Raw genomic sequence first — 21,829 nt, 5'->3', positions numbered from 1 at the left:
TAGCAAACATTGAGTTCTTGCCTTCAAGTACTTTGATGTTGCTGTTAAACTTGGGTTTTATGGCACCAGCATTCCTTTAATTGGGAATTTAAATGTAGGAAAAATGACATTCCCATGATCAGACAGTTCAGATTTGGGGGGAATAGGCAAATATACAGAACGAGTATTGGAAATATGATAAAATGAATAACTCCATATATATTCGTTTCCAACAATAAACAAGTTCAGATCAGCTACAAGTTTGAATATAATTTGTGGAAATAAATTCCTCTTAAATGATAATTATAGTGTGCGTATGTGTATGTGTGTAAATCAGATGGTTCCTCCAATTATACTTATTTTTTCAAGTTGAACTTGGTAAATGGAGCCTAGTGCTGTATTTTCTTCTGGAAGATGAACATTTAGCAAAAAGAAAGTATTTGGAGCCCAAAATTTATTAACTTTTTATTTTATTCATTTTTAAAAAGTATAAATGTCCCTTGAATGTTAATTCTGTGTGCACTTTGTGCTTGCACTAAAAAAATAAAATATTTCTGGCAAAGATTTTCAAGAGCTGCTGCGTACTGCTTATTCTTCTGTTGTGCTTCAGTGCATTTATCTGCTCCCAAGTTGTTTGCACAATTTTACTCTACCCAAGGGTTTTGTATCAAAATAATTGCTTTATTTTGCAAGCTAAAAGTGTAGAGCTTTCCTTGGATGCAAACAGTGTTATTTTCAGGATATATTTCAAATTAAGATTATTTCATCTGTATCTTGGCTTCTGTTTATCAACATACTTTGAAATGTAAAATTCATTTTGGTTAAGGATATGTTTCTGTACAGTATTTAACTTCTTGTAATCTTCATAGAAACAGCAGTATTATTAAAATAATTGCCTTATGTTGCAAGCAAAAGGGACAGAGCCTTTTCTTGGGTGCAAATGGTATTATTTGTAGCATATATTTTAAATTAAGCTTATTTTATTTCCTTGCCTACTTTGTATCTTGGCTTTTGTTTGTCAAACAGAAATAAATATATAAAATATAAAATTCATCTTGGTAAAGTGTCTTTTTCTGTACTATAATCTTCATAGAAGCATTAAATTATATTTTTTTAAAGTAAAGGGTTTTAGTGTAAACTGATTTGGATGCAAAAAATTGCAAGCAATATTCCATTCACAAAAAATAACTCTTGCATTCCACTGTTTCTTTTCCTCTAAAGTGTTTTTATGCTTGAAAGAACCTGTAGAATCACACTTGATGATTTTGAAGAGAGAGAAATACAGTTGCAATAAACTTGAAATTCAAATACATGCATCTTGACACAAACTCATTTAATTGGGAGTAGAGGCATCTCCTTCATCCCATTCTAGATCAGTTGACAGTTAATATCATATGATTTATATGTCAGTTGTTTAACCTTTGTCCACTGTACACTTTAATAGATCATACTAAGTGTGTGAGAAAATAGGAGGTATCAATGCCTTTGCTTCAGAATGCAGTTAGAAAGTGAAAAAGTACATTTATGGTAATATGTTAAAATAATTTGTTAGAAAAAATTGCATTTCTGGCCAATGATAAGTATGGTCCTCTTTCTTGTTCACTTGTCCTACTGTTCTCAACATTTGTTAAAAGAATTATTAACTTGAGCTTTGCATATTTTTGCTAATCTTATAATAATTTGTGATGAATGGAATAAGTGTTAAATGACTGCATTGTTTAGTGACAATTTTGTAACGGTCCTTTTTTTGTTTTGTTTTGTTTTTTTCCTAGGACCGGAATCGGCCCTATGATACTTTTAACTTGCACTCTTTGGAAAACTCATTAATGGATATGATAAGGACTGATCATGAACCTCTTAAAGGTAAACACTACCCTCCCAGTGGCCCACCAATGAGTTTCGCTGATATAATGTGGAGGAATCATTTTACAGGTTAGGAATATTCATATGTTCATACTTACCTTAAAAGAAAATCAGCTTTTTTTCTGCTATAACATTTTGATGTGTTATTGCTTTTTTTTTTTTTGCTAGTAAATAAATTGCTAAATGTTTAAAGCTACTCCTTAATTTTAGAATCTCAGTTAACTGAGATGAAAAGTAAGTATATAGTATGATTAATGATACAGTTAGATGTCAAATCATAGTTTATAGATTGGCCTTTTTCTCCAAAAAAATATCTTAGATCATCTATTTTAAATTAAGTCAAAGAAATAAACATAATGTTAAAGCACCTGGTTTGTTTTATTTTGAAAGGAGTGTGTGTAACAAACTTGTGGCATGTGCATTTTAAATCTTGTTAGATAGACAGGATGCTAGAGCTTTTGACATATATAACTTACAAAGTAAACAACTATTACAGTTAACTGTGAGAACTTCCCACAGTTATAATTTCTCATGAAAAGGCTGGCCCTTTTTCTACAACTTTCCTTTTTATTTTTAAGAACTCAGTAGATGTGCAGCCTGGCACATGAATAAGAACAATCTTAAAATTAGAAAAAAAATATTAATCAGCTCCAATTCCTAATTCAGTATATACTTTTAAGAATAATCCAACCAAGGAGACCCATAAATGGTCCAGAAACATTTACTAACTAAAACCTAACATATGTAATTTTTTCTGGGTGGTGTACAAAGTTAAATCAAACAATTAAAACAAATAAAATAATGTTCATGCCTCTAGAATTTACAATGCCATTAGTCCTTGCATTAGTGGTATCCCACCTGAATTATTGCAGTAGATTTTTTTAGCAGGCCCTCCTAACTCTGCTTTCTGTACACTATGCAGAAAGTGTGCTTCTAGATCTTTCCCAACCCATCCCGACTTCTGTATCTCCTTTCATTGGTTGAGTTTTCAGAGCTGTTATCACATCCAACACTGGTTTATGTCATTATTTTGTTAGTTATATAGTTACTTTTGTTCAGAACTGATAATGCTAGTGCTTCTTACTTGTAGTTTGTATTAAGATTCTAGCAAGGCTAAGTGAAAAATATACACTTAAAGGAAAAACACTTAGTTTGCAAGACTGTCCAAAATCTCTACTCCAAGTGCAGTCAGCTGAGGTCATGTGTCTAAAATTATGCAATTCACTTCTAACCCTTTTTAATTCTATGCATCTTGAATTAATTGCTTGAAAGCCAGAGAAAGATTTTTCATATTAAATATGTTTGATAAATTCATGCTTATCCTTTTTCATGTATTGGAAAATGGAATTATTTCAGAGTCTTTAAAAATTTGAGAAGTAATTGAGCAGTGTGCAAAGGTTCTTAAAATTAAACATTACTTAGCTGTTTAGTCAGCTACTTTCTAATATATGCATATATATATTTAGAATACATGTATATATTTAGAATATTCTTCTACTGTCTCATCTGTTTAACAGAAGGAAATTTGTAGAAATGAGAACAATAAAAAGCTTAAATATGTATACTTAAATAGTTGAATAGCAAAGTATTAACAGAATAATAATATTGGAGAATGAAATTGTTAAAAGCTTGGCAGAATAATGTCTTCAATTAAGGACATCAAAAAGAGGCCTTAGGATCAGAAAGATAGTTCTGATATTTTAGATTATTAATCAATGTCACTGTTTCAAGGGTTATTATGGTTTTTAAATTACATACCAAATGATCTTGTTACTTGTGTTTTGTACAAGCTGAAATTGGAAACTTACTATCCACTATTACTGAATAAAGAGCCTTGACTGGTTTCCCTCTAATAAAGTTAATTATTATTGCTGCTTGCTGTGATGTCCATTGAGCAAAGGTCATCAGCCACTGTTACAATCTGGCAAGAAGTTAAAAACAGCCTATACAATTTTTTCAGCCACAAGGTAACAGGAAAGTGGTCACTTTCAGGTCAACTAACATTTGCAAGCCTGAATAAATAGTGGATTAAATTCTGAGAGATCCTAACATAAGCTAACAAAGAGAGCTTGGAATTAGCCCAGCAGCTATATTCTGCTGGATAATATAATCATCATTAATAGACCTATTTAAAATTACCACATACAGTTTCGTGAAAGTCTGGATAAAGCCCTCTATAATCACTGTATACACTGTATAAACTGGTGGCATAGAATGAGGGATGTTGTCTACGGAGATTCTCAGTCATCCGGGTCATGGTTGTGCCAAAGGTGCTTTTTCAAGAGGCAACTGGACTTTCTGGTTTTTCTTTGAAGACATTTTGCTTCTCATCCAAGAAGCTTCTTCAGCTCAAGAAGCTTCTTGGATGAGAAGCAAAATGTTACAAAGAAAAACCAGAAAGTCCAGTTGCCTCTTGGAAAAGCACCTTTGGGACAATGACGGATGTTGTTATAAACGATAACGGCTGGCAGTGAAATTTAGCAAAGAATGATTTATTGTTTGCTCTGATTCTCTTGCATTGAAACTACCAACCAATATTAAATATATTGTCTATAGGTAGCCGTTTAATAACCACTCTCATTCAGCAACTGTTACGATGGTGCTGAACAAGTAGTAATCAGTCCTCAAAGTTCCCACAGTCCCAGCACTCATGTGGTCATGTGGTTGCAGTCTGGCCCTTGACAACTGGCCTGCACTTATGACAGCATCATATGATCACTATTTGCAACATTCTCTGCCGACTTTCCCCAAGCAAAGCCAAAGAGGAAGCCAGCCGGGCAGGTGGCAAGTCACTCCAGTAAGTTACAGGCAATCCATGTACCTTCCCCTGCCCTGCAGCAGCCACTTACTGGCCTCCTGGGGACTTACTTAATGATTTTTGCTTAATGCTGGCAATAGGAAATGCTGGGATTTCCATTGCTAAGCAGTATGATCATGTGACATCTCGCTTGCAACTGTATTACTTAGCGATGGAAATCCCAGCACTCCCCACTATCATTGTTAAACAAGGATTACTTGTAATATTGAAAAATACTGTTAAAGTCAATATTTAATGAAATATTGCAACTGTTAAAAGCTTCTGTGACTGATTTGTTTTCTATGTTAATGGGAATTGTTAAGTGTATATTTATTTACTGGACGACAAAAACAAAATCCATACCAAACTGCTAACTACCTTTGGCTTGAGAGCAAAAATGAAATATATTCCGGCCATTGACTAGGTTAAGCGGACTATCCCATACAGTATTTCTGTTGGGTTTTTTTTCCCTTTACTTCTTTGCCATATTTTATCATCTTAATTTTCAGCTCTGAGAATCTTAAAATATAATACATACAAACTGACATTTCATAATTGTAATTGAACATTTGCTTGGCATTCTGTGATGATTCAGAATAGCCCCCAGAACCACCTGCAGATCTACCATAGAGAGGCAAAGTGATTGCAGAAACATCTGTGTGCTATACTTAAACAAATAGGAAAATAGAGTAGCCTCCTATAGGAGTGTTTTATCTCATACTTACTCTATCTAGACTAGGGAGTAAAATAGAGAACATCTAAGTGGAAAATATTTGAATATAGAGAGGTTATGCAATAATCAAGGATGGGTGGGACCAGTAGTAATCATAATCTGAAAACTGAATAAGGATCCTTAGTTAGTTACTTAATTATTTTGAACCTAAGAATTTCAACCAGAAAACCAATTGTGTCTGTAATGGTTTCAGTCAGTTATCATTTAGTTTTTAGCTCTTATCTTACTTAAAAAAGTTTAGTTTTGGATTGTGATTCTTGGGTTTAGCTGAAATAAAATAGAATGCATTCAGTTTTCTGCATCCATGAGATACTTTTGAAACTGTGTTTATCGTTACTAATACTATTGAATGAAATAGTTTCTATAATGTATTTCAGCTTTAATTTGAGTGAAGAGCTTAAAATCATGACATTTTTAGGTTAAATCTCTTTATATTGCAATAACATATAAAGTACGTGTATGGTTGCATGCATATATGCACACACATGCACACACTTATATACACATTATACGTCTTGACATTTTGATTTTCTGAGAAGATAGTTGTTAAGTGTAACTTAAAAATAGAAAGCCAAAAAGCAGGTGACAAAATGTCAGGCAGCCAGTCCCTGGTAGAGTGACTTGAATGAACGCAACATGCACACACGCACATCAGATGTCACAGATTTGGTTCTATTTTTGTACTTGACTTTAGCAAAGCAAGAAAAAAGTATTTTTAAATGTGTTTAGTGCCATAATTACAAGCTTCACTTCTATGTTACCAACTCATATACAAACCATTTACTGCAATTTGGTTATTTGACAGTTATTTTGGCAGAATTTTGTGTGCCAAATGGGATTCTTCTGCACTCTTATCTGAAGTTTATAAAGGATTTGTTTGCTGTTTCTCCCTTGGGGAAGTAGAAGATTGTCTTGAAACCTTTTACAGAAATGCCAAAACTGCTAGGTTAAGTCCTGGAAACTGTTTTTGGCAGGGGCATAACTGAGTACATTTTTTGTAACATATTAGATTCTCTTGTTCAGAAGATAATATTCTTGCTTCAGGTCTCTTAATTAAAGCTAAATAATAAACTTGTGAACAGGATCCCCTGTTTGCAATAGGGGATAATAATTCCTGCTGAAGAGATTAGCCATTGCTATTGAATTTACGTTTACATTATTTTGCTTTAATCATTCTAGGGAAAAGAATAGGATAACATATTAAATTTTAAATAGTGTGGAATAAATTACTGCTTCCATGCTTCCATTAATTCTTGTGAAGTACAAGATGTTCCAAAACTGTTCTACTTAGAATATAACAAAAATCAGCTCTTATGGAGATTTTTATTGTTTGTTTCTTCCTTTTTATTTTTTAAAACACCAAGATCCTTCTGACTCAGCTTTACCTACAATTCTTATTGTAAAGGCTATGATTTATGGTATATTTTATATTATAAGATGCTAAAACCCAGTTTTACTGATTTTAAAAGCTGTTTATTTCACATCGTACTGTACTTGGGGAGATGGAGAGCTGAGACTCAAATTAAATAATGGAATAAAGGTGTTTTCAAGATATATAAGATTCAGATCAGAGACTCAGTGATTAATATTTCCATTGTCTTTACCACAATACAGTTCTGAATGAATTAAAGAGGCTTGTAATAGTTTCCAGAAGCAAAAGATTTCATACACTCACGAGTTAATGAGAATCCAAACTACAATAGACATATAAAATAGGCTTTCGCTTTTCTTGAGGAAGCATAAGCAAGTTATTTCTACTCACACTATCAGTAATCAGCTAAAGAAACACTAAGTTTTGACAACAAGAAGCTTGCTAGTATTTCTTCCCAGATTTCCCTGTTGAGTCAATGGGCTGGAGATGAGGGAATAATGTGTTTTCCAGTGCGCTGCGTCTACACTCCATAGCTGGGATAAATCCTCTTCTCTGACATCAACTGAGAGAACTTTCAATTAAAACAATACGCCACTCTGTGCTCTAGCCACGCCCCCCTTGCCCTCAATTCCCCAGTCTTTCTCTCAGTTGCTGACAGACTGAGAGGATTTTTTTTTTTGGCTCTGTGCTCTATTTCTAGTTTCTTGCGTTTAGAGGTTTCTTTATTTTTGAATGGTTTTTTGTTTCGTGTGGAGAGCGAAGACGTGGTGATTGCTTGCCGCTGGTCAGCTGCATTCGCCGGCAGCGTGCCTGAGTGATCTGGGCCGTTCCATGCTTAGCATGTTGAGCGCTCGCAGCCGCTGGAGTCTGACCCCTCGGGGCAGATCCGGTTGACGAATTTGCTGCTGGCAAAGGGGAGGCTGGGCGGTTCGCCGTTGTAACCCCTGCCACCAGATTGCGTTTCTATCAGCTCTCCAGTTAGGTAGGCGGCGGAGCGGCAAGTGCGGCCTATTGCGGCTTTAGCACAATTTTTCACGCTTCATCAGTTTCCCGACGAGCGGCAGCGGTCCCGTCAGTTTCTGCGGGCGGCGCTGTCTTTCGTTGTGGCGGATCTGAGGCTTGGCGGCAGATCGCACACGGAGTGAGTCATTTTCGTTGAGGGAAGATGGGCGGCCGTTTCTCTGGTTGCCAGCCCCGGCGCCGCCCTTGGGCCGGACTCCTCATGGCTGATATAACAGGTGTCGGAGTTGCCTTGCGGCCGCCATTTTACATTCACTAGATCACGCCCGCCATTTTGATTGGGTGAAGGCTGCTATTGAGTGACAGTCCCTGGCCTTCGGCAGGTTGTCGGGGTGGGGCCTCCCCCGGCTCACACTATGTTGCTGCAGCATTGCAAGGCTCTCTCATCCCTGGCTGGCTGACTGCCTTTGCATCGTAGGGACCTGGTTTTATATCTCTACCCAGCAGCCGCTGTTCTCCTTGCTGCAGTCTATTCCTGCTCATTTGTGCTCCGTACCTGCCCCACACTGGTGGTCGAACTTTGGGGTCCTCAGTCCCACCAGTTGTTGGCTTGTTCCTTGAGTTAAAAAAAAAACCCATTACATTACCTTTTCATTTGCTTCCGGAAGAGTTCATTTCAATGAGTGACTATGTCAGATTCGTCACTTTTGTCAGATCTAGAACAGGAGGCCAGCCCTCCCAGATCTGCCAGGTCTCAAAAGAAGAAAGTGGGCAAGCGGTCTGTATCTGCCAGTCGCAAGTCCCATCATTCCAAGGCCTCTGCCACAGCTGACAGGGATGCCCTCCGGCGCCATAAGGCTTTTGAGCGGCAGTATGAGAAGGCTAAGCGAGCAATGGCCACTTCGCTCTCCGGTGAGGTGGGACCATCGCAATCAACGCAACTTGCTCCTGGGCCCGCCACTGCTGGGACTCCTTCACCAGTTCCATTGGCCTTGTCCAAGGGTGTGTCACAGTCTCTGCCAAATGTGTCTGCTGCAGGATTGGACACTTTTCCTCTGGCCCGCAGGCTGGCGCCTACTGCTACCTTTACGCCCACGGCGGCAGGGCTTCATGCCTTGGAGCCACCTCCTGTGGGCACACAGCTTGACTTCCAAACCATGCTTTCCACAGCTTTGGCGGTCATTATGGCAGCGGGTGCCCAGCAATCACCTCAAGGGCCGTCTCCTGGGTCGACTCAAGCTCCGTCTCATGCTCCGGTGCCTCACAAAACCCGGTCCCCTCGCCGACGTGAGTCTGATTCTTCTGCTGATTCTGACCAGGAGGAGGACTATCCTGAAGATCTCGAATTTTCCGAGGACGAAGGTTTGTTGCCTGACTCCCCAGCCTTTACGGGGTTATTTCTGCCAGCCTTGTTTAAGTCCCTTCTCCACAAGGGTCGTTTAACAACTAATCTGGGTTCAGTGGGGACACGACCCACTTCTTCCCAGTCGGAAGTGGGTCCTCATGATGCCTTGTTCAAACAAGCCAAGCAGAAAAAAGATTTTATTCCGTGTCCCCAACTGTTCATGGACGTCCTCCAAGCTATTTGGGGTCAGCCCGGGTCGTTGACTGCGCCTAGCAATCAGGACAAGAAACTTTACTACCCTGCCCCTAAGCTGGAGGTGCTTTTGGACTTACCAGCTGTTGACACGCGGGTGGCGAGTCTCGCTTCACAGTTGGTGATTTCTTCTGACCTGTTGGACGGTCTGAAATCAGAAGACAGACGTGTGGAACTGGCCTTTTGCAAGTCACATCAAGCGGTGGCCTGGGCCATTAGAACCGCTACGGCCACTTATTTCTTTAACCACACTTCGTTAATTTGGCTGCAACAGTTACAGGAACGGCTGCCTGCCAAGGCTACCTGTTTACACCAAGATGTGAATCAGATCATTGCAGCCACAGAATATTCAGCTGACGCTTCGCTGAATTCTGTGAAATTTGCTTCGCGTGCTATGGCATCTTCCATCACATCACGCCGCCTCTTCTGGCTGCGCCCTTGGAAGGCTGATATCAAAACGAAATGGAAGCTGGCAGCAGCCCCTTACAGGGCACCCAGCCCGTTCGGGGCCGCCCTGGAACCGGTCCTTGTGGAAGACAAGGATAAGCGGAAAGTTCTACCATCGATCTTTCGCAAGCAGGACAGGCGTTATACTCCTTACACACCCCGCCAGTCTTTTCGATCCTACTCCGGGGCCGGGGGGTCCTCCAGTTATCGACAGTCGTTCCAGTCTTCTGACCGTTTTTCGGACAGACAGCGATTTCAAGACCTCAGGCCGCTTCAAAACGACCCTTTTGTGGATCTGGTGCCAAGCCTTTCCGGCGGGGCAAATGACTCACCGGCGTCCGGTCCAGTAGGCGGTCGTCTCCAGGCCTTTCACCACCAGTGGGAGCTGTTGACGTCGGATGCTTGGGTACGTCGTACTGTCTCCGAGGGCCTCTCGATCGAGTTCACGGACCGTCCACCGGGGCGATTCATCCGGTGCCCCATTCCACGTTCTGCCGAGCTTCGTCGTCTGATGTTAGTGGAAATAGCCCACCTACTGGACATCAGGGCGATAGAACTGGTGCCACCGGACCAGCTGGGAACCGGATTTTACTCGGTTCTTTTTCTGGTGCCCAAGAACTTGGGGGGATGTCAGAGGGATCCTCAACTTGAAACAACTGAATCTGGCAGTACGTTACCGCCGGTTCAAAATTCACTCTCTACGTTCGATTCTTTCTTTGGTGCGCCAAGGGGATCTCATGCAGTCGATGGACTTACGTGAGGCCTATCTTCATGTGCCAGTGCATCCCTCGCATCGCCAGTTTCTGCGGTTCGAGTTTGCAGGCAGGCATTACCAGTACTGTGCCATGCTGTTCGGGCTTTCTTCAGCGCCCAGGACTTTCACCAAGTTGGTGGCGGCGGTCGCCGCGACCTTCAGCTCGGTTCCGGTGAGGATTTTATGTTACCTGGATGATGTCCTGGTCCTCTCGTCCTCCCGGGCCCAAGCGGCTCGAGACATGGAAATGGTGCTTTCTGCTTTTCGGGCTCACGGGTTCACCATAAATCTGGACAAGAGTCAGCTTGTGCCATCCACTTCCATCCTGCATCTCAGATCCGTGATAGACTCTGTGAAAGGGCAGGTGTTTTTGTCGCCGGAGAAGGTGCGGAACATTACGAACTTACTGGACCAGGTCCTGGCCCAGAGATCGGTTTCCCTATTGACACTCTCGCAACTTCTCGGGAAGCTTGTTTCCTGCTTTCACATTGTTTCTTGGGCACGCAGGCACTCTCGCCCACTACAATGGCTACTCCTTCCCTTTCAGCGGACGGGGTGCTCTAACACAGCAAGGAAGGTGTTTGTGCCTCCCCAGGTATGTCTTTCCCTCCGGTGGTGGACATCGTCAGCCATCCTGCGGGGCTGCCATTTTCTGGGCCTGGACCGGATCGTGATCACCACCGATGCCAGTCTCCACAGGTGGGGTGCCCACCTTGCCAACCAGGTGGCCCAGGGACTGTAGTCCCAGTCGGAGCACCTCCACAGCATCAATCTTCTCGAACTTCGAGCGATTCGGCTTGCCCTCCTTCACTTTCGTTCCACCATTCAGGGCCGTCACATTCTGGTCCTCACGGACAACACAGCCACCAAGGCGCATGTGAATCGAGAAGGGGGGACGAGGTTACATGCCCTGATGCTCTTCAGTTGGGCGGAACGCCATCTTCTATCAATTCGTGCGGACCATATCTCCGGGGCGGCCAACACACGAGCGGACTGGCTCAGCAGAGAGTTGATCGACCCGGCCGAGTGGCAACTGCATCCGCGGTTGTTTCGGGAACTGTCGCTCCACTTCGGATCACCGGTGGTCGACCTGTTCGCCAGTCCCGCCAACGCCCAGCTTCCTCGCTTCATTTCCGATTATCCGACTCCGTTAGCAGAGGACTCGGACACCCTGAAGTGTCGTTGGCTGACTGGACTGTTGTACGCTTTTCCCCCAATCATGCTGATTCAACAGGTGATCCAGAAGATGATTGCAGAAAGGGCAGAGGTGCTGCTGGTGGCTCTGAATTGGCCGCGCCGGCCTTGGTTTGCCAACCTAGTGGAGTTTTCAGTGACCAACCCATGGGTGATCCCTCCCCATCGGATCGCCCTGTGCCAGGGGGCCATCTGCCATCCAGAGCCTCAATGGCTCCAGTTGGCCGTCTGGCATTTGAACGGCTCATCCTGAGGAAAGGTCGGCTGTCGAACCCGGTAATCGGCACTATTCAGGCGGCCCACAGGCCCTCCATGACGCGGATCTATGAGGCTTCTTGGAAGACCTTTTGTCATTGGTGTTCTGGCCACCATGTGGATCCGACTTCAGCAGCCATCCAGGATGTTCTTGACTTTCTCCAGTCGGGATTGGACAGAGGTTTGGCTCCAGCCACCTTGTGCCGCCAGTTGACGGCACTTTCCACGGTGATTTCCTTTCCTCCATACCACTCCTTGTCTCATCACCCGTGGGTGCAAGACTTTCTTCATGGCGCTTCAAACTTACGTCCTCCCACGGTCCATCGTTACCCATCTTGGGATTTGCTTTTGGTTTTGCAAGCTCTCACGGTCCCTCCGATTGAACCCCTTGGCTCTATTTCTCTCAAGTTTTTTTCGTTTAAAGTAGCCTTTCTTTTAGCAATCACGTCGTCCCGGAGGATCTCCGAACTTGCAGCACTTTCCGTTAAGAAAGATCTATGCATATTTCATGCTAATACGGTGGTGCTCTGGCTGGATCCTGCGTTTACGCCCAAAGTAAACTCGTGGTTTCACCGCTCACAGGAGATCGTTCTACCAGATTTCTGCCCTTCTCCCAGGCATCATTGTGAAGTTCTCTGGCACACCCTCGATGTCCGCAGAGCTCTGTGTCGTTATATTCACCGAACTGCTTCATTTTATAAGTCGGAGGCCCTTCTCGTTTTGTTTCACCTGGGTTCTATGGGCCAGAAGGTCTCCTCATCGACGGTGGGTCGTTGGATTAAGGCCTGTATCTCGGCTGCCTATGAATGCCAGGCTCGCCTGGTGCCGGCCAGGATTTTGCCTCATTCAACACGGAGTGCGGCAACTTCAGCAGCCTGGGCGACACAGGCTTCGGTGTTGGACATATGTCGGGCGGCCACTTGGACTTCGTTGTCGCCTTTTATCCGGCACTATAAAATTGATGTTTATGCCTCGGCCGAGGCATCTTTTGGGGGAAGGGTCTTGCAAAGGATGGTTTCGGGGGTCTTCTGATGGGAGCAGTCAGCCACCCGGCCCTGGGAATTAGGCTTGGATATGTCCCAGCTATGGAGTGTAGATGCAGTGCACTGGAAAACAGACATTGCCTTACCTGAATGTCCATTTTTGGGGCGCTGCATCTACACTCCATCCCCTCCCTCTGTTGTTGTTGGGGCTTCCTGCTCCGTTGTTTCTTTATTGTTGAGGTAGTGAGACTATTTCTTAATAAAATTTGTGGTTCCACTTACTGTGCTGCGCCTTCGTTCAAGACTGGGGAATTGAGGGCAAGGGGGGCGTGGCTAGAGCACAATGTGAAGTATTGATTTAATTGAAAGTTCTCTCAGTTGATGTCAGAGAAGAGGATTTATCCCACTATGGAGTGTAGACACAGCGCCCCGAAAATGGACGTTCAGGTAAGGCATTGTCTGTTTATTTTTCCTCCAAAGCACAATATTTAACATTAGGTACTGTTTCTTGTTAAAAGTTAATTAATTGAAAAGTGTGTTTTCTGTTAATCTAAAAATCAAATTCCAAGAATTAAAAATGAGCAGAACTAGTTCCATTCTAAAGAAACCAATAAAAAGAGATTAACATGTTTAGGTTCATTTTTTTCTCAGACGGTTTGTTATCTTTTACCTTTAATGAACATAGCATATAGTTATTATTATATATCTTTTATAGAAGAAGCGATGGAACACATTTTGAGATGATTAACACTTCATATCTGTTTGATTTTCAAACTCTAGTTTTTTAAAAAATTAACTCTAGTATTAAAATTTTGTTTAACTTTTTTTAGGTCGTATGGGTATAAATTTTCATCATCCGGGAACAGATAACATTATGACACTCAATAGTAAGTTCATATCTTACTTTACTGCATTTTATACAACTAGTATATTCAATATGCTTTTGCATTTACAATATGTGTCCATTTTGATTGCCAAGGAAAGGGAGTAGAAATAGATAATATAAAAGTCTCTGGACATCATTCAAAAGCCTATTATATTATTCTAAACTGAAGGGATTCGTCTTAGAAGAAAGTTGATTGCAATACAGGTAGTTTTTGACTTACAACACTTCGTTTAGTGACAGTTCAAAGTTACAATGGCACTGAAAAACGTGGTTTATGACTGTTTTTCACATTTAGGATTATTGCAACATCCCCATGGTCACATGATCAAAATTCAGACACTTGGCAACTGACTTATATTTAGGACTGTTGCGGTGTTCTAGGGTCATGTGATCACCTTTTGCGACCTTCTGACAAGCAAAGTCAATGGGAAAGCCAGACTCACTTAACAACTATGTTACTAATTTAACAACTACAGTGATTCACTTAACAACTGCAGCAAGAAAGGTCATAAAATGAGGCAAAACTAATTTAACAAATGTTTCACTTAGCAACAGTAATGTTGGGCTCAATTGTAGTTGTAAGTCGAGGACTATCTGTATTGTGATTGTAAAAATCTGTACAGTATTTTGGAGAAAACTAAAATGTATGGTAAAGATCTTCAGGTTTTTGGAGCCTCTTAGGAGTCACAGCCCCAAGTGCTCCGACCATTACTGGGACTACTGATTTTTACTTTCCATATCCTCTCTAATTCCTTATGTTGCTGTCACTTGACACTGATATATCTATCACCATCCATCATGGCTACTTTCTGATTCCTGTCTGTTACTTCGATGTCTGGTTGATTGGTCAGTACCTGCCTGTCCATCTGGATCTGGAAATTGGGATCTAGAAATCAGGATCTTAGCCCTATCATTCTCCATGACCTGTGGAATCCCTGTTCTAAATTAATCCATACACAGTGCAGATGTTCCTGTACACAATGCCAGCTGGTTGTGCCATTCAGTGAAATACCCTACCACTTATTGGTAGGATTGTCCCTTAGGTCTCCAGAGAGGTAGTCTGCACCTTGGATCCTGTCCAGTGAGGTATACCCCTCCTTCTATGGATCTGGTACTTATTGCCTGTTCTTGTGCTGCTATCTTTTAGTCCGACTCCAGCCCACTCCACCCACTGATAGTATTTCCCAATGCACCCACCTGAACTATCTGTCAATTGTAAAATCCCATTCAGTGTCTTGTCTTGACCATAGCTGCTGTTTTGCCCCATGACTGCTGTTACTCAGGCATTCTCTCAGGCAGCTCTTCTGTGGGTGCCATCTTACTGATGTTCCCTTGGATGCTCTGGATTTCATACAGGACAGTAACTGACACCCATCAGATCCCGCCTGTCTTCTTTCCAGATGATGTACAGTCTTTCTCTGCAGTATCAGTATTATAGCCAATGAGGTTTATTTGGAGTACAATTATTGCTAATTGCAAATTTTCCAATATATACACATTTCAATATATACATTTAAACATTTTTCTGAAACATTCAGAGTTGAATGTTTGATTGACTTTCTTTCTTTGGCAGGCAATATCTGCTTATTTTATTACTAGTAATAAAGTTGTGTAATAAGTGTTTGGAGCATTACAATTATTTTGTTAAATATGTTTTAAATAAATTCATTTAAATCAAGGATAATGTGGTTTTATTTTTTTAAACTCAGCATAGATTTTCTTATCTGTTTGCATAAACAATCTAGTTTGTTCTGAAGAAGAGTAGCAGTATGATTAAAGTCAGACAGAGTTATGCACAAACAACCTAAATAGATTCTGTTGTTGTTGATACTATTACCTATCAGATCTGTCTCCAAGAGTTTATGAATCTCTACAAATTTCTGATTATTGAGGGTTTTATTTTTTATTCCATAAGCCTTCATGTTATAATTAATAATTCATAGGAATTGTATTGCATTGCAAACGTGAACTCAATAAATTATTGGAAATCCCATTTTTATGCACCTTGATATTAATACACAGCTAGTGAATATGGATGTATTCATGTTAGCACAGTGGAAATGTTGATCATAATCAACTGTTGAATTAAATTGGATTAGTGCAGGGTATACGTTGCTCTTATTTGATTATTAATGAAAGATGCAACTATATTTTCTCTTCCGACAGTGCATTAAATGCATTTATGTGTTCATTGTATGATTCTTTTGGCCACTTAGCAAGCAATGTCCAATCAATATAATCTATATCATAACTATGCTATTTGCTTTTGTACTTTATTCTAGATTATATTCCTGTAAATTAACTCCAGTAACTGATAGCCTTTTAAAATATAATGTGGTCCAAACCTCTGGAAAATATTACAACCTAGCAAGATACTATTTCTTGGTATCATCACTCCCAGTATTTTAAAAAAACCCACTAACAGCTATCTCTTTAGCATTGGACAGTGCTTTGCTGCTCTGAATTAGATAGATAGACAGAGAAGATCTATGGTTTATTAATTTTCTTATTTGAGGAATGGTCAATTTACAACTTATTGATATTCAGAAAAAGGAGGAGATCATTGGGTCAAACTAATGTTTGCATTTATCATGTGGGTAATAACGTAAGAAAAATTACAGGTATTTTAGATATACAAATAGATATGGATGAAAAATTATTTACTTACAGAAAAGAAAACAACTTGGCTAATATATCAGTCCCTTTTACCAAATGGAACTACATATTTCATGTAGTTTGATTGCAATGTGGATAATAGTTTGACTACATGAAAGATAACCTTTTAAAATTTAGAAGGTAATGAAGCAGTGATAATTAAACATATATGTTTAAATACAGAGAAATATTTTGAGAAATTAAACACTATTAAAAATATTATTACTGTACAATGTGTTGAATTTAATTCTACCAAGTACTTCAGAGCACATGGGTACGAGTATAGCATTTATCATGAATCCTTTCAAATAGCTGTATTTTTTCCCTGGATTTTATGGCAGTTTTGTACTGTAGCCATAAGACCTTGGAAGGAGACATGGTTGCTTTAAAGATTTGCAGGTAGGTTTAGGCATTAAAACAGGACTGATTACCATTATCTTATCTATTGAAAATCATTCCAAAAGTTAAAAGTAATTCAGACTGGATTTGTTTCTTGGTACCATTTGTTATCACTTGTTGTCTAGTTAAATATAATTCATTCAATCTCCACAATTAGTCTATCTTCCCAACAAAGTCCAAATAAAAAAGGTTTGCAATTAAGAGTAATAAATCTATTCCCCAATCTTCCCCAGTCCTCCTTAGAAAAAGAATTTATCAGTTATCCATGTCATGATTCTGCTCCTGTAAACAAATGCAGACTTGAAGTTCAGAGAGATGTATGGGCTCAACTCAGTTAGTTCTCCATCTGTACAGTCAATATCTCTTTGATTTACAGCTTTCAAATCAGATTCCTCCAAACTATATGCCTCTGAATATTTTCCATGACCATTATCATCTCATCAAACTTTCATAAAAACTTTCAACTAAAAGTTGTATGTTGTATGTTGCCAGAAGGTCTTTTCTCACATTTCAGACACTGCTTTGTCTGTAATCTCAAACAATCTATGAAGCTAATCTATCTAATCTATGAAGCTTAACCAGAGAACAAAGAAGCTGAAGCTGAACGAAAAATGAAAAATATTTTCTGAATATTTCAATCCAAAACTAAAAGAAAAATTAAAAAGAAATAAACTCCAGGTACTTTGCAAATTAAAAAGATATAAAAACCCTGTGGTGAGAGTCCAATATTAATGTAAATCAAATGAAAGCATTTCACCAATCATAAGCACCTCGTGTTTCCATAAAGAAAGCAAAATTTATTTAGAACAACAGCATAAATCAAAGGGAAAAAGAAACAAGAGAAGAGTTAAAAGTCCAGCAAGGGGTTGAAGTAAATCAGCATTCAGCTGGCTGGTCTACTTTTAAAGATATAAAGCAAAGTAAAATTTCAAAAAGTGAAATTAAGACCAGGCATGCTTAAAAAAATCTGAAATGCTGGCAGGAAGATGAATGCCCGCAACTTTGCAATTGTTCCCAGAGGGAACTGGAACCTTCCAGACTCCCCTTCCCAAATGGGTCCACAGCCATCCAAAAGTCATCTTGGGTTCCTAATTTCTCCCATTCAAATCCAGGGAGCAGCATTGCCAGAGAGTCAGCTTAGGCAGGAAAATCGGCAGATCCTCAGCAAGAGAGAAAAATCTCCTTACTGTTCAGCAGCCATCTTGAGGAGGAGTCTCAACATGTGAAATAGTAGTGGGTTTCAATTTAGTTTACTACCGGTTTGCTCGTGCACTCACGTGTGCATGTGACGCTTCTGCGCATGGGTTAATCTCCTCTGCTTAGCTGATTGGACTGAATCTATCAGAGCTGTTAGAACATGCCTCTGTTGCTAGGGATCCCCAGCTTTTGACTCAGTCCCTCAGCTAGGACAGATGTGCAAAGGCTTTCTCCAACTCTTTGACAGGAACGTTCCTGGATCCTTTCTTCATCACTATATTCAAACTTTGTGAGTGTTACCCAGCTGATTCCCGAACATCTGGTTGAGTCACTGGGGTTGACTCAGTGGTGAGGGCTTTGGCTTGAGCAGCCAGACAGTGGTCTTCTTGGCTGTCAGGGTAGGTGCAGGGTTTTTTCCCACACAGCTAACCCCAGGATTGTCCTTTCAGGATTAAAAAACTTTACATCAGAAAGCGGAGCTTTCGCGCTCCCAATTTGACAGCCAGGGAAGCCAGATGGCGGAGCTTTCGCACTCCCAACCTTAAAACTGACAGCAGAGCTTTCGCACTCCCATTTGACAGGCAGCAGGGCCGGATACTGGAGCTTTCGCGCTCCCACCATTACTCGAGTCAGGCAACCATTGCAGGAGCTTTGCACTCCGAGAGGGGCCCTGTGCCATGGCGCCCGACATTTTTTTTTAATTTGATTTATATGCCGCCCTTCTCCGGAGACTCAGGGCGGCTTACAATGCGTTAAGCAATAGCCTTCATACTTTTGTATATTTATACAAAGTCAGCTTATTGCCCCCACAAACTGGGTCCTCAATTTACCTACCTTAGAAAGGATGAAAGGCTGAGTCAACCTTGAGCCTGGTGAAATTCGAACTTACAGTAATTGCAGACAGCTGGTGTTAGTCACAATGCTATCAGTCTGCTGAGCCACCAGCAGACTGATAGCACCCTTGTGCTCACCACAAACAGCATCAAGAGCGGGTGTGGAGCTTCGCGCTCCTGTTAGCCCCAGAATTGTGGCATATTGCCTGGAGCAGTAGTGCTCCCATTACAGCAGCCGCTTCTTGCTCCCCTTCTGACAAAAGCCGCAGATTGCTGCCTTGAAGGATCCACAGTGCTCCAATTTAAACAGCCGCCCTGCCGAGCCACGTGAAGCTTCATGTTCTCATTCAGCCGGAGTAAGGCTTTATATCCCTGGCCAGGGGCTCTCCTTAACATCCAGGAGAAGCATTGTGCTCCAGAAGCCCTAACAGCCCTTATCCAAGGGGGCAGAAAAGGGTGCAAAAAGGGGAGCCTTCAAAATGGCGGATAAGGCAGCAGTTGACAGCAGCACTGGGGCTTGAGCTGCAAAAACAACAGCCACCAAAATGACTGCATCGAAGGGAGCCAGATCTAGCATCAGGTCTAAAGCTCCAGACAAGGCTGAAGGGGCTGCTAAAAGTTCTAAGGCAGCCCAAAAGGATGAGTAGTGCAGGGATAAAGCCCTGGAAAAACTGTGTGCCAAGGCTGACAGGGAAAACAATCTACTGTCGGACCTCAGTGACAAACGAAGTCAGCCCAATAGGCTGCAATTGCTGGGCCTGTTACCAGATGGAGCTGAAGATCAATTCTCTCCACAATGCTCCTTATTGCCTGCTGCTAATACAGTGCTCTTGGGCTCAGTGTCAAAAATGCCAAAGACTGCAGGAACCTGTGGCCAATCCCACAAGCCCACCAGAGCTGTTCCTGAGGCTAGCTTCACACCAACGGCAGCCGGTCTCAGACCAGAGAAAAGAACAGATTCAGTAATCCCAGAGAATATGCGGCAATTATTGCAGAAGTCATCAGGCAGGGGATACAGCACTCTAGACAGGCATCATCAAGGGCTTCTGTTTTTTCTGTGAATCCCAGCCAATGCAGAGCATCCCAATTCCCTGGGGAATTTACGACCATCCCAGAGCCATACTCTCTGGCAGCCTCCCACGAGAGCCAGTCTCCACTCTCTGAGGAGAGGGAGACAAGGGATTTGGACCTCTCAGACGATGAAGGCCTAATTCCTGAGCAACCTACATTTACTGGACTTTTTCCTCATGGGCTATTCAAGTCGCTTCTCTTCAAAGTGAAAAATTCTGCCCGGCTTGGGGCTCCTTCAGCACCACCAGAAATTGAGAGCACGCCCAATCCATCGGAGCCACTTTTCTCTGAGCCTACCACAGAGGCAGAGTTTATTCTATCACCAGGGCTCTTTATCGATGTGGTCAAGCAACAGTGGACTTCTCCTGGGGTGGGCCCAAATCCATCTTCAGTCAACAAGAGATTCTATAAAGTGGGCCCTGATCTTGCACGGGTGCTCCAGGCGCTGACCATAGATGCTCTGGTGGCTGCCTTACAGGCGTCTTCCACCATGCCGGGTGAGCCCGAAGAGAGTCTGAAGCCAGAGGATAGGAGGGCGGAGCAGTCGCTACAGAGGGCACATCAAGCAGCAGCATGGGCCATCTGGCCTTCGACAGCAGCCTCCTTTTTCAACAGGGCCTCCTTGCTCTGGCTCCGTCAGTTGCAAGAGAAGATCCTGGCTGCAAATGTCAGAACACATCAAGACATCAGCAAGCTCATGGCAGCAGCCCAGTTCTCAGATGCCAAGCTGAACGCAGCCCAGTTTGCCTCAAAGACCATGGCTGCCTCTGTAGCGGCTCACCACCTACTTTGGCTGTGACATTGACAGGTGGACACCAGCCACAAATGGCGATTGGCCTCAGCCAATCTGAACCAATCTGGACCAAATATTAGTGAAATCCAGTGATAAGAGAAAGATAGTGCCCACTATGCAGAGACGGGGTGATTTTCGCCCCTCCCCATACCTTTGCTGGCCCTCCTTTCGGGTTGGAGACTCAGCTGCCAGATTCCCTCATCCCCAGGGGAACTACATCCCAAAGTAGCAGCGGCAACTCCAAGATAGAATTGGAGGCCAGGGGAAGACAATTGGAGGCGGCCCTTTCATGGTGGAGGAGGTCGGTTCTTTTGTCACCCCAAATAGCTGCACATCCAACCTTCCCATTGGGGGGGTCGCCTGACCCTTTTTGCCAACCGATGGGAGGAGATTACATCGGACGCTTGGATTAGGGAGACAGTGAGGTCAGGCGTCTCCCTAGAATTTCTCTCCACATCCCCGAGGTTCTTTATCCGCTGCCCCGTGTCAAAAGATCCTGCAAGGAAGGCCCTCATGGAATTGGCCATACAACATATGCTGGATATTCAAGCAATCCAGCAGATCCCAGAGGACCAGCAGGGGCAGGGCTTTTATTGGATCCTGTTTGTGATCTCCAAGCCCTTGGGGGATTGGAGAGCTATTCTGGACCTCAAGAATTTGAACCGCCATCTTATATACCGATGGTTCAAGATGCAGTCACTTCAATCAATTCTGGGGGGTGTTTGGGAGGGCGACTTCCTCACATCCATTGACTTAACCGTGGCGTATCTTCATGTGCCCATTTTGCCACTACAGCAGCAATATCTCCGGTTTCATTTCATGGGCCTCATTACCAATATAGGGCCCTGCCATTCAGTTTTTGTCAGCACCAAGGGTGTTTACTAAATTATTGGCGGCCTTGGTGGCTCATCTTCAGTCCCTCCCCGTGTGTGTCCAGTGCTACCTGGACAATATCCTGATCCAGTCCTCCTCTGGCCTCCAGGCATGGGAGGACCTACGGGTCACTATCCAGGTAACCTGTTTCCCCTAAAATAAGACATCCACTAATAATAAGCCCAACA

General features: G+C 42.3%; 1 protein-coding gene across 5 annotated transcripts in view; it reads left to right on the top strand.

The window, feature by feature from the left end:
• The window catches only part of CPEB3 (cytoplasmic polyadenylation element binding protein 3), a 94,299-nt gene that overhangs the window by 41,223 nt on the left and 31,247 nt on the right, over nucleotides 1–21,829 (top strand). For 3 of the 5 annotated variants that reach the window (XM_070946570.1, XM_070946569.1, XM_070946568.1), the window contains 2 exons: nucleotides 1,752–1,911; nucleotides 13,765–13,821. In XM_070946570.1, coding sequence (XP_070802671.1) covers nucleotides 1,752–1,911; nucleotides 13,765–13,821 — 217 coding nt within the window. The remainder of the gene's footprint in view (nucleotides 1–1,751; nucleotides 1,912–13,764; nucleotides 13,822–21,829) is intronic. The other 2 variants (XM_070946573.1, XM_070946572.1) reach the window with 1 other exon arrangement.

The sequence above is a fragment of the Pituophis catenifer genome, unplaced genomic scaffold (assembly GCF_029215685.1).
Source record: "Pituophis catenifer annectens isolate HBS135680 unplaced genomic scaffold, rPitCat1.0.hap2 SCAF_6, whole genome shotgun sequence".
Classification (NCBI taxonomy): Eukaryota; Metazoa; Chordata; class Lepidosauria; order Squamata; family Colubridae; genus Pituophis; species Pituophis catenifer.
Note: the sequence above shows the minus strand (reverse complement) of the source record. Positions and strands in the feature narration are given on the sequence as shown.